The 15,539-nt window shown below is 40.0% G+C and overlaps 1 protein-coding gene across 1 annotated transcript; it reads right to left on the bottom strand.

Annotated features, from left to right (window-relative positions):
- LOC109823563 (desiccation-related protein PCC13-62-like) lies at positions 400 to 2,308 on the bottom strand. Its single transcript, XM_020389839.1, is given in 5 exon segments — positions 400 to 692; positions 695 to 773; positions 775 to 851; positions 1,196 to 1,421; positions 1,971 to 2,308. Coding segments are annotated over 5 exon segments (930 nt in total). The 3' UTR covers positions 400 to 482.

The following is a 15,539-nucleotide window of genomic DNA, read 5'->3' as shown; positions in this document are numbered from 1 at the left end:
TCGGGTGCTCAGGTCAAAATACGGGTACGACTTGAGCTCGAAGGGTTGGGTCATATTTATTTGATATTTTTAGGGCCATTGCACGTGAGCCAAGTAGAGGTGACCGGGCCACATCAACTTCTTATGTCCTGGCACATTGACACAACTTTCCCTTCTAAAAATGAAGCTCACACTAATCAAGAAGAAGACAAACTTTAAATAATAATGTAGATGATAGACAACACTCGTGTTGTTTTAAGACATACTTTAGTAAAGAGTATTCTCCACTAACTTCAAAAAAAAAAAAAAATTCCCACAGGCTTCACGACTATACGAAGCGGTAGCGCTCGAGAGATTTGTGAACTTTAGCAGCCATGCAGCCATTATTATTATTTTTTTCATTTCATATAGCGTTCCTCAGTCATCACACACACATAAATAAACTATAATTAAAAAAAAAAAAACCAAAACTAAAGGAAGAAGAAGAAAAAAAATCTACCTAATTAATAAACTTTATCAAGAAAGGACCTAGCAATCCTCCCACCAGCTCCCTTAGGAAAGAACCCCCCGGGCGCGCTCGCGCTCCCACCCCCGTACACAACCTTCAATATCTCCTCCGGAGTCCTGTCAAACGCCAAAGAGTTCTCGTCGCCGGCGATGACATTCCCGGCGATCTTCCCCTCCGCACCCTCCTCGATGCCCTCGTCCTTCACGCACGAGCCGCAGCGAGCTTGTTGCGGAGGCCGGAGACGCGGGCGGTGAGCTCGGCCACCGTGATGTTGTAGGGTACGACGGGGCGTTGCTTTTATGTAGAGCAGGTTCCGGATGACCGCGTCTTGGGCGGACTCTACGCCGAGGAGGCCAGCCACGAGCTGTTTTTTTTTTATTTTATTTAGGAGGCAAAAAAAATCGTAATTATAAACTCTAGATGATGTTATTCATGTCAGGTTGCGATGTCGCATGAGAATAAATTAAATTTTTTGTCGTCACGTTGAGTCCTCCTGATAAAACAGTTATCGCTCTAGTTGTAATAAAATAGTTTTGAACTTCCAAGTGACTATATCAAGGGATCATATTTGCAGTTAACTTAATTAGTAAATTGATTAAAAATCGCAATTATATATATATGTGTAATTAGTTGTTGCAAACAAATCACAACTATCTAGCTACGCAGTGTTCATACTGGACGGTGGTTAAGATTTTAGCTAGTTATTACCCTCTTGCTTTGAGGACTGATCAGGTTAGGGTTTGCTCCCACGTATCCGGTGAGCCCAACATAAGGGATGATATAAGAGGCTATCAGATAGTTGAGGCTGTTTGCGTACGGGTCAAAGGGAGGCTCCAACTTTCTGCCCATCGCATTCTCAATGATCTTGTCAAAATTGCTCGCAGTCAGATCCAAAAATGGCCTCGGAAACCCTTTCACTGTTTTCTGGATTGCTCTGCAAAGATTGCAATAACATATTAGAAAAGACAGTTAGATGGATATATGGTTAAATACGCATGTTTGAGCTCATCGTAGCTCAAACAGCAGGTAATTGCGTTTAAATCCATTTCGATATATAGTTCATTAGCCTATAGCATCCTTATTTATGGTTGCAAAATGCAAGTCATTATCGGTTCACAAGCATTGATCGATATTGCACGCCTTTCCTATACATATATTTTGTAACTTATTGCGATTTATTTAGCAATGTTAGATGATTAGGGAAAGAGATACAAAATCCGATCTAAATTCACGGGGCATAAAACTAGCAGCCAATGGATCATATTCGCTATACAATTAATGCTCTAAGGCGATCAAACCTTGGGAGGATCATATATTCAGCTTCATATTTTGCACCGATTCAAGGATATTCAATCATTTAAACATCAGTTATCTAGTGACGTTTAATGAATGTTTCTTTTGTGACAATATATATATATATCTTTTTAGCCCATGTATATTACACCCTGAGCATGGCAACGGATCAGAATTACCGGACACTCACCTGATATGCCCGACCTCTTGGTAGGCGAACTGCGTAATAATGTCCCGAACAAACGGGCAAAGGTTGGCCTTCTTGGCCCCAACGGGTGGAGGCCCGCCCATGGTGAGGGCCGGCGCCTCCTTATCGAGACCATAGCCAAGAGCCCCCCACAGGAAGAACTCAGCCTCCAGGTACTCTAGATTCAACGGGAACTCTAGGAGATCGACGTCGCCCCTCGGCAAAGCCGACGTCTGAGCACGTGATTTCGGGATGTAGGAGGTCTCGGAGAGCGAGGAGCGGGAGTTTGAGAAGAGGAGGAGGAGGGAGGCGAAGAGAGACGAAGGGGAGAAGGAACCCATTTTTTGTTTAATTCAGCGAGTGAGGGTTTAGTTACCTTAAATAGGGGTCCATCACTCTCTCGTAGGTTAGTTAGGGAGTGTAGACCATTTCCGAGGTTTGGAGACAAATTTGGGAGTGGTTATGCCTAATGGCTGTTAGTTGAGCGAGTCCACGTACGAATTCTTCAGTTAAATAACGGATGAGCCCACTTCTCAAGCTAATACGTAGTACTATTTTTTTTAAAATATTTTTAATCAATAGTTTTCTGATCAAAATTATATAACTGTTAATAAATATATTAATGCCAACAGGTTGGTTACACCAAAACATAATTGGAAAATGATAACGACACGTTAATAATTTCTACACTACACCCACCCACGGTACGCTGATGTGTTAGTGCTGGCTTTTAGTACAAAACACGGCAGTCCAAACGGTTGGAACTGTTTGGGCAAGTGCAGCCCCCACTAGTTAAAAACTAGGTATCGCTGATGGCAACATCGCTGACGGTTAATAGCCGTTAGCGATGTTTATATCTCTGACGGGACAAACCGTCAGAGATGTTTTAGATACCGTCAGGGATAAAACATCGCTGATGGGAAATGAACATCGCTGACGGGTAGCCCGTCAGCGATGTTGGATATATATTGAATTTTTCACCGGTTTTTTGCTACGAACAGTTAAACCTAAACGCGCTGCGGCTCGCCGCTGCCTCCCACCCAATCGCGTCTTTGCCGCCCGCCGCCGCCGCCCGCCCGTCTGTCTGCGTCCAGCTAGTCGTTTTATTTAGTTCGTCGTCGCCGCCTGAGTTCGTCGACGACCGCACGTCGCCGTGCTGCGTCATCCAGCAGTCTCTTCTCACCCTTTGGCTGCCACGCCCACCACCGTCACGTCCACCGCAGCGTCCAGCGCGGCCGTGACCACCGCTAATTAACCTGAGGTACATATTATCTGAAAAATGGAACCTCCAGTTTATCCTACCAAATATCTTTGTATCAGTGTCAGGACAAACCCCACTAATTCAAATTGCCTGTCAATAGTTATGTAATATTTCTTTGTATATGACCATGTCCATAGTGATGGAAATTCCTTTTTTTATGTATGTTTCTGTGAATAACTTCTTTGTATATCTAGTTTAGCATACAAAGATTTGATGACAGAGATGGCATCCTTAACTCAAAACTCTGTAGATAAATTTTGTTATCAAGCAGCATAAACATCTTGAACTCTGAGGCTTCATAGTTTATCACTCAAAGCATCTTCTTTGTCCAAACTTTTTTGTTGTGACTCTACAACTAGCATACGTGTTGGTTATGTAAGCCTTGGATTTCATAAGGAATGTTCTATGTTCTTAGCAATAATATGGGAATGTTCCCATCTTGGAGTGAATGATTATATTAAAAAAAATTGTGTCATTGAGCATGAGTGAGACTGATAGATGATGGAAGCTAAACAAAAGAAAACACTTCGCCAATGCAAATCATCTTAAAACATCAATTTGATAAAGGCTCTAAGTTGCAGAAGCAAATATGAAAGGGACATTACAAAATAAATGGTTAAAGTGCATCACAGACAAATTCACCCAGATATAGCCGGCTTTTATTATTGATTTGCATAAGATGCGTAGAAGAGGAGGCAAAAGATTCTTAATCAGTGACATCAAGATTTAACATCTCAAAGCATTCATTTCTCGGGTAAAAAGATTTAGTTGCTTATGTTGTATTAGTTCTCCTATATATAGAATTTGGCCATTCGTAAATACATGTTTGATTTCTCATAGAAACCTCTTTGTGCTACTTCACTATTTACTGTCCCTATATCAACAATTTAATGCCGGGAAAGTCTTATCTCAAGGAACCGCTCACAACTTCTGTGAATGCCGCCCTATGTGTAGAAAATTTAAAACATTTGATAGTTTCTGATAGCAACAATTTGCCCAGATTTAGGATCAATTTTGTGAATGCCCTATGCTTGGAAAGTCTTATCTCAAGGAACCGCTCACAGCCTCTTTGTTCATGTTGAAGAAAAAATGTCAGAGAAATAAACTAAATCGATGGAAGAAAGATTATGATCATCATACGGTGACTACTTCATTTGCCAAGATTGAGGATCAATTTTGTAGGACAACGGTGTAAAGTCTTTTAATCTTCTATATATATTCTCTCTGCTTCCTAGAATATTTGATAAATAAAACTAATAAATATATTTTTAAATCTTAGAACACTCTCTTTATCCCGCTGCCAGAACTGCACAGGAGGACGATGATTCAATTTAAGACGGGGTACGATGATGATGAGAATAAGAAACAAAAGCTAGAATTGGCTAAGAAAATGCAGGTTAACTAATTATCTTAGCTCTTATTAGTCTATTCTTTTGTTGGGAATTTATTGTTTGCACTCTTCCTTTGGTCATCTTAATTATCATACATGAATTATATGTGTGAATGTGTTAAGGAAGATGCATGCATATATATAACAAAAGGTATATGGAATTAAATATTATTATAAAGAGATGGCACTCTTTTAGTATTGATAAATCATGTTTTAAAAAGACTAATGCTACCAACAATCTTACTAAAGTCAATGCCAAACACGATTGACCATTAGAGAGTTCAAGACTCCATAATGTTCTTTCAAGCCTATCATGAGAAAATCACTCCATTGACATGATATAATATTTATGTTTGGTGGAAAATTTATAGTAAATAAATGAAAGAAATTTGATTTGTATTCTCTCGATCTCAATTATAATTTAGATTTCCTGATTACAAAAGAGAGGAGAATGATCTGGATTCTCCCCTTTGTTTAAGTCTGGGTTCTTCACGGTGGCGATGGAGTGCCTCCCTCGAATGCTCGCGTCGAGTTTGCTCTCCGTTAACGATCCGCACGTCTTGATTTACTGGAATGGTATCTCCTCCTCACGATTTGACGTTGTGGAGAACTTGCGTAGTAAGTTTAAAAACTCTGAACGAGTTAGAGAACTCTGAACGAGTTTAAACTCTTGTAAAAGAGTTAATTTGAACCGAAAGTCGGTTAATCAGCCAAGGCCGAAAGCTCCAATAACTTTGTTGTTGCGGGAAGCTCGAAGATGATCTGCTACTGAGAAGATGATCCCAAGAAGCTGATCTCTAGATCTCTAAGATGCTCCAAGATCTCCCCCTTTGCTATCAAGTCCTAGATCTCAAAAGCCCCTAAGCCTCAGGACCCAAACTCAGTTGAGTTTACCCCTATTTATAGGGGATTAAAGTGTGTAACTGTCCCCTTAATTCGCTCCTAAGTGGGGCTGAATGGGGTGTAACCGCCCCCTTAAACAGCTCCCTAAATCACGGGGAAAACGGTTTTGAAACCGTTCAGTTCGTGCTTTGAACGAGTCAAACGCTGAAAAATAGCGTTTATGGCCCAAACTCTGTGTTTTAGACTTAAAACGTAGAATTGAGCCTATTTTGATGGCTGAACGCACAGGTCGCGCTGCGTTGTGAACTCTGCGTTTTGGGCTTGGGACGCAAAGTTGAGCTCTGCATGAACTCTGCGTTTTGAGTCTGGGACGCAGAGTTAAGCTCTGAATGAACTCTGCATTTTGAGTCTGGGACACAGAGTTGAGCTCTGCATGAATTCTGCGTTTTGAGTCTGGAACGCAGAGTTGAGCTCTGTACGAACTCTACATTTTGAGTCTACGAACTCTGCGTTTTGATGTGGTGATGTAGGGAGGGACTCTGCGTTTTGCTTCTGGGAGTTTGGAACACGGCCACGAGCTATGCGTTTTGAATCTGGGACGCAGAGGTGAGCTCTGCGTCTGGATTTGAAGAGACCGTCAATTTGTAGTCTCTTTTGCTAGAGCGTTGCAAAAACCATCATCTTGTAATCTTCGTCTTGGCTCTTTAAAAATACGAGAGTCGTCAGATTGTAACTCCCGATGTTGATTGTGAAGGCTGTTGATTAGAGCTTTCATCAGTTGTTATGAAGGTCGTCAGATTGTAACCTTTATCGATCTATGTAAAAATCTTTAAATTATAGTCTTCTGGAAGTCGTCAGATTGTAACTTTCATCATTGATATTTGATGGGGATCAGCTATCTGTTGTGATTTTTAGACAGCCTACAATTTACAATAACTTCATTCACAAACTTATAAGTCTATTTAAGAGCCCATTCTATGCTGAAGCCAAATTCACACCACTTTAAGATTTTCATTAACAAAATTGAAATGACATGCATCTATTATAATCCATTTTTTTGACTGAATTTCTAATATTACTTGATATCTAGTGCTTCCATCTTGCTTATTTAAATAAAAAAATAAAAAGGAGGAAGAGGGGGTACGCAATATAGTTACAGAGTATAAGAACTTCATAGAAAACATTAGGTGGAGAGTAAATTGCCCATAAACCCTTCTTCACATGTAGTACTTTTATGTTGTACAAAACACCCTTCAACCATTTATTAGCACTTAGCCTCCTCAATTGTGGAACTACTTCATCTTTTATTTTACTTGTTCAGGTAAATATATCTTTTATTTTTGAAAGGCCAATTCTTAAATTTATTTTTTTGTCTTATAGGAAGCTCTGGAAAACACATATGCTGAGCTTATTGCACAGAGCAAGGAGCCCCTTACTAGAGAGCAGAATTATAATGTGAGCCATTTAGTTTGTGGACTTCCCTAAAAGGGGAGGAACATGTGGATGAGAGTTGGAGCTCAGAGGGTGTCTACACCATTCCAGCCTCCGCCGATTTCAACGCCATCGACTATGCCCTCGGAGCCCTCTTACATGCCGCAGGAGGATTGCACTCAGCAAGCGATGCAGCTTGTTTCCTCTGTGATGAATATGTTAGATGGTCAGATTCCCGAGGAGATGTGGGAGGATATTCAAGAGGAGCTTATGTGAGTGATCCACCCTACTGCTACGTTTGCGATGGTTTCCAGGCAAATAATGCAATCTTGTAGAAGGCGGGTTCCTACTCGGGTACAAAGCCAGATTATGAACTTTTTGGCCACTCAAAAGGCATTTACTGGTAGTGGAGAGAGTAGCAGACATGTATACTTATTATATATATAAAACATGATTACACAATATTATGTGATTCTAAATTTAGATTATTTTTTTGTTAGAGTGGAGATGATGCTATTAGGAGCACGAGTCGTAGGGATGGAGCCGCCAGTGGCAACGCATACAATGACATGGATAGGGCGGATGACCTATCTTAGTGAGTTATATCCTAAACTCGTGTTTGTATATTGGACATCTTTATATTAGAGATTATGACATGCGTGTATGGTTTGTTGTGGAAATTTTTGTGGATTTAGAACTTATGATATACGTGTATGGTTTGTGGTGGAAATTTTTGTGGATTTAGAACTTATGATATGCGTGTATGGTTTGTGGTGGAAATTTTTATGGATTTAGAACTTTTTGTGAAAATTGAATGTACATATTTTGAATGTTTGTGAAAAGTGATTGGATGAGAGATGTTTGTGAAATTTGGATTGTATATATTTTGAGATGTTTTGGAATGTGCAAGAAATATCGTTGTTTGCAGATTTATATGTATAGGGAACTGATTATAATCAGCCAAATTTTTTTTAGCTGCTAATATACATCGCTGACGGGATTCCCGTCAGCGATGTACATAACATCGCTGACGGGATTCCCATCAGCGATAAGTATCGTTGACAGGATTCCCATTAGCGATGTATATAACATCGCTGACGGGAATCCCGTCAGCGATACGTATCGCTGACGGGAATCCCGTCNTGGGTTCATAGCTGACGAGTTGTCGTCAGCAATCAACATCACTGACGGGAGTCCCGTCAGCGATATACATAACATCGCTAGCGGGATAACCGTCAGCGATGTTTTATTATCGCTGACGACTTTTGCCGTCAACGTTTTTGCCGTCAGTAATATACATTACTGACGGCACCCCGTCAGAGATAATTCTTCACTGACGGGACTATTGCTAACGGTTTATCCTTGACGTGAGGCCGTCAAAGATATTTATCACCGACGGGAATTTAGGCATTATTAACAGGAATGTCCGTCAACGATGTCTGGTTTTCCACTAGTGCCCAAATGGTTGTAACCGTATTGCTCTTTAATAAAATTACAAATGGTTACAACCATTTGTACAATGTTAGGCCAAACGGTTACAACCATTTGTATAACTTCTGTCCAAACAGTTACAACCATTTGTACAACGTTAGGCCAAACGGTTTAAACGGTTTGAACCGTTTGGCCGATGGTCTATCCAAACAGTTGGCACGGTTTGGGCAATTTTTGGCAAAATGGTTTAGACTGTTCGGCCAATGGGCTGTTTAAAACAAAATAGAAGTATGATTATAGTATAAAAGCAACACATTCTTCCATAGTGCCATGAAGTCTAGAATACCTTACAATAAAGGATCATGTTAATTATAAAAGAGAGTAGAATTACAGTCAGAAGAGATTCTTCTATTATCCATCTCCAAGGCTTCATCTCACACATAATATATAGAAACCATTAATGATGGCTTGGAATGCTTGGATTATTTTTTCAAAATAGGATCCCAAAAATATTTATTCAAAAAGTTGGAATGCTTCCTTGTCAGACTTGCCTCTTCTACTACGGGGAAGTCTCTTAACAATTAAAAACTAGAAAAGAAAAAAAATTATGGATTTTAACAGGCTAGATTTAAAAGATATTGATTTCTGTAAATGCTACTATTAACGGTTGGTCATGACTTATACTGTAGAATCATGTAGCTATATTTTTTTTTCTTCCTCTTGTAGTGTCTTTGATGTGCTTTGTCACTCTAACATTTGGACCCATTTCCTATATTATGTTTGTCAAAGGTAGCACATGTTGTGTTTACAACGTAAATAGTGTATCAATGCTTGAACATGTAACATGGAGATCGACGTCGGCAAGCTATCTATGTGTTGGTATGCCTTAAAACTTTAATGTGGTGTGATATCTGCTTAATTTGTTCGCATGTGTCAGTTCACTTATTTAATTGCTTTAATTATTTATGTTTTTAATTGAAAGACTAGGCACTCTCCTAACTTTTGTCGTAATGATATTCATACATATGTCAGTAGCACTAAACATAGTGGGGTCAGTCATTCCATTGCAACTATGTGAGTGATATTGGTGAAGCTGATAGGTGACTCCGTCGTTCGAGAGTTCTTTAGTGAAGTCTGTGCAGAAGACGCCTTTCATTTTGGACTCAGATTCTTTTAATAGGCCCTGACTTGAAGACGTCTATCGTCTTAGAGTGACACTGCTCACACCTAGGTTGACTTTCAAATTATAAGACCCGACCCGTTAATATGGCATGTGGTCAACTCTTGTTATTTAGACTCATTAAATTTTAGGATATAACTCGTCTAGTAGTGAAAATTGAACGCACAGGCACATCCATTTGAAACTAATTAAACATGGGTTTGTGAGCAGGAAACACGGATTGAGGAGGAAGATGTGGAAGATGTAGAAGATGAAAAGTTTTTTTTAAGGAAATAGAAACAATTTTCAACATTCCATTTCTATGTAATAGGTGATTAATGTGGTACACCTCCACATCACCGCAGTGCAGGAGTAGTTTAAAAATTATAGTGTAGTTATCACTACCAAAAATAATTTTAAATGTGCCGATGGCAAGCTTCTTAGAGCAAGTGCAGCAAGCTCCCAGTTGGGAGTCCTAGTCAGCATGCTCTCAAGAGCTCTCAAGCTTTTTAAAATAAAAAACTAATAAATTATACCTTGGGAGGCACTCCTTCTTTTATGGAGCTCCAACAAGCTCCTAGTTAGGAGCTCCAACAATATCAAAAAAACCCCTCTTCTATTTTAATATTTCACCCATTACTTTTAATTATATTTAAACCTCTTGTATTTTATTTCTAACCGTTGCACACGGTCTTCGAGGCAACCCACGGTCTTCGAGGGAGCGCACACGGTCTTCGAGGTAACCCGCGGCTTTCGAGGTAACGCACACGGTCTTCGAGGTAACCCGCGGTTTTCGAGATTGGGCACGAAGTTCGAGGTATCGCAAACTTTGACCGTCAACCGACTGATTCCTATAAAATTCGACGGCTTCTCTCCTCAACCCATCATCTCCCAGAATAAAATGTCTAGCTCATCTAGCTCTAGCGATGATGAAATGATGAAGAAGTTCTTTCTTATGGGAGCTGTTGTCGTTGAGGAAGAAGAACAAGAGAAATGTTCAGCTTCGGTTCAACACAAACGACGTATCGTGCTCAATCGAAACCGACTGGAAGGACACAATCGGTTATTCCAAGATTATTTTGCTGACGCACCAACCTATCCTCTTTATTATTTTCGTCAAAGGTTCAGAATGAGGCATTCGTTATTCCTTGGAATCCACGACGCAGTCGTCAAACATGACAAGTATTTCATCCAAAAGAGGAATGGTGCTGGACAGTTAGGACTATCTAGTCTTCAAAAGATTACTGCAGCTATACGGATGCTCGCATATGGAGCATCCGCTGACTCCGTTGACGACTAAGTTCGGATCGGTAAAAGTACGTCGCTTGAGAGCGTGAAGAGGTTCGTTCGATCGATTATCAACATCTTTGGAGAGGAATACCTTCGTGCACCGACTAATGAAGACGTTGCACGCCTGCTCGAGGAAGGCTCACAACGAGGTTTTCCTGGTATGCTTGGGAGCATCGACTGCATGCACTGGACATGGAAGAACTGTCCAACTGCCTGGCAAGGTATGTATACTGGACATTTTCATGAACCCACAATTATTTTGGAGGCCGTAGCTAGCAAAGATCTTTGGATATGGCATGCCTTCTTTGGACTGCCGGGGTCTCACAATGACCTTAATGTTCTACATCGTTCACCGGTTTTCGCACAACTTGCGGAGGGAAGAGCTTCACCGTGCAACTATACTGTCAATGGCCACGAGTATAATATGGGATACTATCTCGCCGACGGGATTTACCCAGAGTGGTCCACATTAGTGAAGACTATTCCAGCACCTCGAGGAAACAAGCATAAGTACTTTGCTCAACAACAAGAAAGCACAAGAAAAGATGTTGCGCGAGCTTTTGGCATGTTGCAAGCTTGATTTGCGATTGTTCGTGGACCAGGACGTTTCTGGCAACCTTGTGTGCTGAAAGATATCATGACAGCTTGTATCATAATGCATAACATGATCGTTGAAGATGAACGTGATTGTCAATTGGACAACAACTTCGACTTTACTGATTCGGTACCAGTCGTTGAACCTTCTCATGTGCAGACGATGCCTCTAACTGAGTTCATCCAAAATCAACATCGGATCAGGAACACGCAAACACACAAATCACTAAAAAATGATTTGATCGAGCATCTGTGGCAGCTTAAGGGATCCATCGCCGAGGATTAAGTTTCTTTATGTCTAATGTAATTTCAGAAAAGGAGTTCAAGTTGTTGTACTACGCCAATTTCATTTTTAATAAAGTAGTTGTTTTCATTCAATGCCAAAATTTTCAACTTCAAGTACAATCATAAATCTAATACAAGATAATATTTGATAATTAGGAAGAACTAATGAGGATGCGATGCGAGTACAATATATGATAATTAGGAAGAACCCTTGGACATCCACCTCTCCAAAATCTCTGCCTGACGCATTTCAAAGTATTGACGTTGAACTGAATTGAGTGTTGAGAGATCGATCTTCATGATATCGTCATCTCGTTTCTTCTGTTTTAGCTCCATTTTTTCTTTGTTGGTTTGCTTCATCCACGCGAAAGCCTCTCCCATAATGGACTTCGCGGACTCAGATTTGTCCATATTTTGTTTCCTCTTGAGTTTTGCCGCTTTCCTCCCTTCAGGCCTTGCTATAACATCATCCGAGTCAATGTTCAACTCGATGGGGGTCGCTGGCATGGAATTGTTTGGTGAGGAATCAGAGTTCATGGTTCTTCTCGGCTGTGATCGAATCTTATTGTAATTTTCCATTTGTTGGCTCCACTTTTGGTGATGACGCAACTCAACCCAACAATGGTCAAACACGAATGACTTACCATAAAGGGATTGGTATAATTCTTTTACTTCTGCAGTCTACACAAGAGTTAAATTTAGAATAATCAAACATATAAGTTAAATATTTACATAAAAACATATAAGTTAAATATTTACCTGGTCAATAATTCCCGTACCAGATCTTTGTCTTCCTTCAATCTGAGCAACGCACCCGCAGAACTTGTTGACCGACAGTTGAATCGTTGACCAACGGTGCATCATTTGGTTTGGTGTGCGACTCGTTGGATCGGTGGAGTATTGGATAAAGTAGTCGTTAGCTCTGTGCCAAAACTTATCTTTGTGTTGCCCCGTACCTTGGATGGCGTCTTGGCTCGTGTTCAGCCAAGCAGACATAAGAAGCTTATCCTCGTGGACAGTCTAATTTTCGGACCGCGTGTAAGCCTTCTTCTTCTTTGTGGTCGGTGTTTCTTGGGATGACACTTGTTGTATTGCTGATTGCGAGAACTCGATGGGGTTACCTTCTTCTACGACTTCTGTATAGAACGGCGAGTATAAGGTCGATCCTTCACCGGTAAGGAGATGCGAATAATAGTTTTGTGAGAGATCCATGAGATTTATAATTTGATAAGGATATATTGAGTTTTTTTTATGAGAGAGTTGTGTGAAATATTTTGAGTAGTGAGATGTGAATTTATAGATGTTTTTTACAACAGTAAATTTTTCAACAGGATTTTCACAACGTCAATATTTCCACAACGTCAATATTCCCAACGGTATGATTCCACAACGTCAATATTTCCAACAGCCTGATTTTCACAACGTTCGATTATCAACAAGAAGAAAATTCACAACTCAAATCTTCGACAGACGGTTAAAATCAAAGATCGCAATCCATTTAAAAAAAAATCACAAAATCCTTCTTCTCCTTCGACAAACCCAACCCCAATTCTTCGACAGACCAAAAAACCCTCATCCCCAAATCTTCGACAGACCAAACCTTCTCCCTTCGCCACCATCGTCTCCGACCCAACCCCAGCTGGCCATCGCAGTCTCCGAACGCCACCGCCACCGCAATTCTTCGACAGACCCAATTCTTCGACCGCCACCGCCATCATCTCCGCCATCATCCATCATCTCCGCCATCATCTCCGCCATCATCCATCATCTCCGCCATCATCTCCGCCTTCAGTCTCCGATCCCACCCCGAAGTCTCCGATCCCACCGCCGATTTCTGATTTTGGAGGGGGGTTTTTGTAAATCCTCTCCCAGTTGGGAGCTCCCAAGCGCTCCACAAATTTGTGGAGCGCTTGGGAGCTCCGAAGCTGGAGGCCGCCACGTCACCGCTTGGGAGGTCGTTGGGAGTGCTTCGGAGGCTGTTGGAGGGGCTTTGATCTGGGAGCTTGGCCACGTCGGAGCTGGGAGCTTGCTGCCCATGCTCTTAAATAAGTACCGGAGTTTTCGTTCTCCAATCTTCCTTTAAGGATAAATTTTCAAAACCAACCTGTTTGTCAAAAAATTCCCAAAAAAAGACCCGTTTCAAACTTAATTTTAAAAACCGACCCAGTTGGTTGAAACTGGGTCGGTTTTTGAAAAAAAAGTTCCCAAACTTCACGGGAGTTGAAGTCCCGTGAAGTTTTTTATATTAAAAAACTTCACGGGACTTCAACTCCCGTAAAATTTGAGAACTTTTTTTTTTCAAAAACCAACCTAGTTTTAGCAAACTGGGTCGGTTTTTAAAATTAAGTTTGAAACGAGTCATTTTTTAGGAATAAAATTCAAAACAAGTCGGTTTTGAAATTTTGTCCCTTCCTTTAATTGCGCTGGAGTTGGGGTGAAAAATTCCACACCCAACTTATTAATTTTAATGAACTTTCAGGGTTAATTATAAAACCTTGGTACTCATCATCTCTTTCTTCTTGTGATTTGTTTCTTTTCCCTTTTATTAATTACCTCGATTTATTCTCTCCTTTCTTACCAAGCCAACAGCTTCGGAGCGCTTAAAACTGAATTTGGGAGTACTGATGGCAAATTTAGTAATTCTCTCCAGTCATTTTTCTCTCTCCGAACCACAAATTAAGGGATAAGATAGTTTCTTCTTATCAAAATCTCCGGTTTTCTCCCATGAAACAAATCTCGGGTTTTCTTTTTTCTTTTTTTTTATATTTTTTTTGTTTTTTTTTTCTTAATTTTTTTTCATTAACTTGTTAAATAATTTTTATAAAAATATTACACATGTGATGATGACAAGCGGGCAACAAGTTGCGCCGCTAATCCTTTCTGAATTGCAAAACCTAACCTACGAAACACATACTCAGCGGACCCTGCTGTCGCCACATTCTTATTCGCGAATTTCTGAACCCTCCTGAGGAACTCCACCGCATCAGCTGTAAGGAAACCAAACGTGTCGAAAGCGAACAGGATGAAGCTGTGTTGGTTGTCCTTGCAAGCTTGATCATGTTTGCCCACCTTGACCTCTGCCGCTCTATCCGCTGCATGCCCAACCTTGAACTCTCCATTACCAAACCCCACCAACGGAGACACCCCTGTAAAAAATAAAAAAGGTCTGTACGTATTTTGTTTCCTTAAAAATTTACCACTTTTATTCTATCAAATTTCTGTTCTTTTTTTCCTTTCTATAATCTGCTCTTATTTATACGCTGCGTGTAGAAGTTTTTATTTAAACAATTTACTTTTTTTTTTGTTTCCTAGCTAATTTAATTAACCAGATCAAAAGTCAAGTTTTAAAATAAAGTAGATAGAGAACGAAAGTAATGTTCATGGATAGTGCATAATTATATAAATTATAATAATTTTAGCATTTGACTTTACTTTTTTGTTAAACTCTCCTTAAAATACGGTAAAGAACGGTTATCTAAATGAGAGAGAAATAATATGAAAGAATCTCACAAAGAAACGAGATTATGCCCAAATGAGACTCAACTATTGTGATAGTGATTTTCGACGGTTATTAGTTTTTGAAAAGTAATGGTTTTCAAGATCATAGTGGTTTTATCTCGTGGCCTAATTTTGTCCATTGAACTTAGAATGTACAACAGTGATTAGAGGAATTGGAGATTCTCTAATTACCATCTAATTGAAAAAAATAATCCGCATCAAGATCGAATGTACCCATTCTATTGTTCCTAGCCAATTTTGATCTTATTCCTTTTAAAAAAGCATGAAAATGCTATTTTCGGAGTACCGAGGCATTCCTCCCATAAAAATGGTGAACAAACACAAAAGTTTATTAAAACAAATAATATAAATATCATCAACCAAGGCTTT

Source organism: Asparagus officinalis, chromosome 9 (genome assembly GCF_001876935.1).
Source record: "Asparagus officinalis chromosome 9, Aspof.V1, whole genome shotgun sequence".
Lineage (NCBI taxonomy): Eukaryota > Viridiplantae > Streptophyta > Magnoliopsida > Asparagales > Asparagaceae > Asparagus > Asparagus officinalis.
Note: the sequence above shows the minus strand (reverse complement) of the source record. Positions and strands in the feature narration are given on the sequence as shown.